We start from the raw sequence: 3,598 nt of genomic DNA, 5'->3' as shown, positions 1-3,598 counted from the left end.
TCCTACTGTTATTGTTGGAATGTAGTGTGTAATTTCCTCCGACCAATCCTTGCCAGAAGAAAATTACTATCCATACCGACACTTGTTTGGTTTCCCAGAAATGAAGGCTTTCGCTAAACATAGTATGAACCCTTCCAGAATGTTTCATATGATTAGCAAATCTAAATTCCAATATACGTACTCGCGAATGGCCTAGAAGACATCAGTTCGACACAGTATTTGAAGTGATCGGTACCGTCGCGAAAATGAGTTTCCTCAACCGGTTGCAACGATTTAGATTGTACAGACACTCTTTTACAAATCCAGCCGAGTTTGCTGCGGAATTGATTGCGATACCGACAACGGTGGCCAAACTACACGGTTCTCACATTTTCAGTAGTGGCTTCACTGCAATAAATCGGTACATGGTCGTGTCCTCGTGTTACATGATGTTATTCTCCTTTATGACCTTCATCACGGCCTACGAAATGCGCAACGACTCCGAAGGTTTAATCTTCGCCCTGGTGACATTCGGAACCGGTATCCAATGCCTTGGAAAACTTTGTACCTTTCTGTATTTTCGAAAGAATCTCTACTGGATGCACAGTTACACATTGGATCTTTACAAAGAGGAATGTAATCCACGCACGAAGACCATGTTGATGAATAGAGTGTTTCTGTTAAGTGTCATATTGAAAACAATGCTGGTGAGTTACGTGTTCACTAGTGCTGTGATGATAGGGGTACCTGTTTTCTATTCCTGGAAGTTCGGGGAAAAGATTCTGCCATTCGGATTCTATGTGCCGTACGTAAATCACGATACTTGGAGCGGCTATTTATTGAACTACGTGGTTCATATAATTGCTACCTCCTATGCCTTTTCCGCTTCATACGGAGGAGATGGCGTCTGCATCATTCTTTTGATGAGCTCCTTCATTCAGATTGATCTCCTGATAGCTTCGTTGAAGGAAGTTAACCAACAGCTCGAGGCCAATGGCAAAGATGTAGGAGAATTGCTCAAAAAAATCATTCAACGGCATCAGGAACATTTGAAGTACTGACTGGTCGATTGATTAGCAATGAAACGGAGTTTGATTGAATTTTTTTTATACTAGGTTTTTTCGGAATGCGGAGGACACATTGTGCTCTAACTTCTTACTAACCTTCTCCAGTCTTGCAACAGTTCTTGTGCTGTCTTTCTATGCAGTTTTGGTGGCAAGTATCGTAGTATCACTGCACAGGTAATCAATTAGCACTAATGTTGATATTAAAATAGTCTTGTAGGAATATAAAATTACTATTTCTGGTTCGATGATTCCGTATCTTCTGCGAAAAGTCATGTTTAAATTGGCTCCCGTGAACCAGTTCAAGCCAAAAGTTCATAAAACCGCACAATTTAAAGTTCGATTTGAAATGAAAAGTTTTTTTTTCTCTGCTATACCATTTTTCGCCTAACTAATTGCGTTCTGTTCTCACATTTTCAGCTCTCCTGGTACCAAGGATACGTATTTATAGGCTTTGTAAGCTATCAGCTTCTGTTTTGCTGTTTTATGGGAACAGTGCAGGAAATGAAGGTTGTTGAAACTCTTTCAGAATACCAAAAAAAAAACCAAAAACGCAACTAATGAAATCGAATTTTGCAGAACGAACAGCTGGAGCGAGAAATTTACAATTTCACGTGGTACAAGCTTCCGATCAGTCAACAGAAGTCACTGCTACTGATGCTCCAGCGGGCTCAGAATCCTATTCCTCTTACGCTCATATTCGGTTATGTAAACATGCCGACGTTTCTGCAGATTTATAAAACAATTTACAGTGTTTTCGCAATGTTACTGAGAGTACAGGAGGAGTAGAGAGAGAGAGGGAATGAGCATCCTAGTTAACCCTTGATAGATCTTCAACTCACGACGTTTTTCTTCGCACCATAACCATTTCACCTTAAAAATTGTTTCGTGCACTTCGCAATTGCAATAAAGCACAGCTTGAGGATTAGTTTTACTGTGTTTTATTTTTAGAAAAAAAAAACAAGCCATGCTATCTCAGCTCAACGACTGTTAATTGAACAATCTGCTGAATCAAGCTCGGGAAATAGCTTCTGTTACACCAATCAGATCTAATCAATAAAATCCCTTCATCAACGAAACCGTACAACAAAGTTAACGCTGACTAAAAGTGATGTGGCACATACAAGATGAACTGTTATTCGTGATTCAATAAGCTTAAGAAGGTCATTAATTACTATTCTTACTTCTACCCGTTGGTTGTCAGAAATCACTATTCTTTGACGACACAAGTCTGTTAGCCATAGGTAGAAATCTAAGAGTGATCTGCAGTCGCCTACAAAGAAGTTTAAATATTTTCAGTGATTATCTGTCAAATGGAAAATTAAACCAAATGCAGCAAAAACGCAATTAATTATCTTTCCTCCTAAGCCAAGAGCTTCTTGTCTTAAACCAAACAATAATCACATTCTCAAATCGAATGGCTTGGAATTGACATGGTCTGGTCAAGCTAAATACTTATGTTTAACGTATGACAAAAAACTCACTTTCAAGGATCACATTGAAGGAATCCAGGCAAAGTGTAATCTATATATTAAATGTGTATATCCTCTCATAAACAGAAATTCTAAGCTCTGTCTAAAAAATTAGAGGGTTGTATGCAAGACACGTCCGATCACGATTACATTAAAAAGCTTAGCTTAGCTACTCATAATAAATACAAAAATAAAGATGATGGTGGATGCACTAAATGTCACAAATTAAAAACTTGCTCTACTTTTAGTGTTTCAATTTTCGGCGAATGATCAAAATGACAATTAGATTCTTTCAGGACAATTGATTCTATTCTATTTCGATGCCTTCAACAATTTTTTACATTTGAAAATTTTTGGAAAATATCCTTTAAATTTCTAGGGGAATATTTTTAAAATCAATAAAACCATTTCCGATCAAATATAATACTGTAAATACATAAATAACAACCATTGTATTGGGATTGATTTGATATAAAGCAGAATAAAAGATGATAATGTTCGCTTCCGTTTTGTTGAGCTAAAATCGAACATCTGGTATATTTACTATTTAATATAAAGAATAAACTCGTTTCCCCGTATTAAATTCTGACAGAATACTCTCTTGATTGAATTTTTCAGCTAGCTGACTCTATTAACTACTAAGCTTCAAAGCTTTGGAGCATCTACCAAGCAAATTTTCGCGGTACTTTTCCCTTTCCGCTCCGCTACCGCTTGTTTGTAACTAACTAAGGCAAAAAAACCTATCCTTGAGTAGTCCTGACAAACGAGGCATTTAAGGGTGCACAGAAAAAATATGAACTTTACAGTTGACATAATTCTACAAACGACACAATTCGTAACTACTTATCTTTTGAAATGACGCAATATTCTTCTCGTACCGAATTGTGCAGGCTCCGAATGTAATTTGAACTCGGCTACCAAGTGCCACTGTATGAACTTATATGTATCAATTATTCATCGAGCAGATATGGGCTTCTGTGGTTCAGTTGATTGACTGACTACACCACAATTATTTAGAAAACATAAAATCAATAAGTATTTTTGATGAAGTGCCAGATTTCTTTTATGATTAATGTGATGTAT

General features: G+C 37.1%; 1 protein-coding gene across 1 annotated transcript; it reads left to right on the top strand.

Annotated features, from left to right (window-relative positions):
• Positions 1-245: 245 nt before the first annotated feature.
• On the top strand, positions 246-1,832 carry LOC131437812 (odorant receptor 67d-like). The gene is made up of 4 exons (XM_058607402.1): positions 246-1,033; positions 1,095-1,194; positions 1,464-1,553; positions 1,623-1,832. Exons 1-4 carry the CDS (start codon positions 246-248, stop codon positions 1,830-1,832), a joined length of 1,188 nt encoding a protein of 395 aa, XP_058463385.1.
• Positions 1,833-3,598: the final 1,766 nt, after the last annotated feature.

Source organism: Malaya genurostris, chromosome 3, assembly GCF_030247185.1.
Source record: "Malaya genurostris strain Urasoe2022 chromosome 3, Malgen_1.1, whole genome shotgun sequence".
NCBI lineage: Eukaryota > Metazoa > Arthropoda > Insecta > Diptera > Culicidae > Malaya > Malaya genurostris.
The sequence above is the reverse complement of the archived record's forward strand: the minus strand, read 5'-3'. Positions and strand labels throughout refer to the sequence as shown.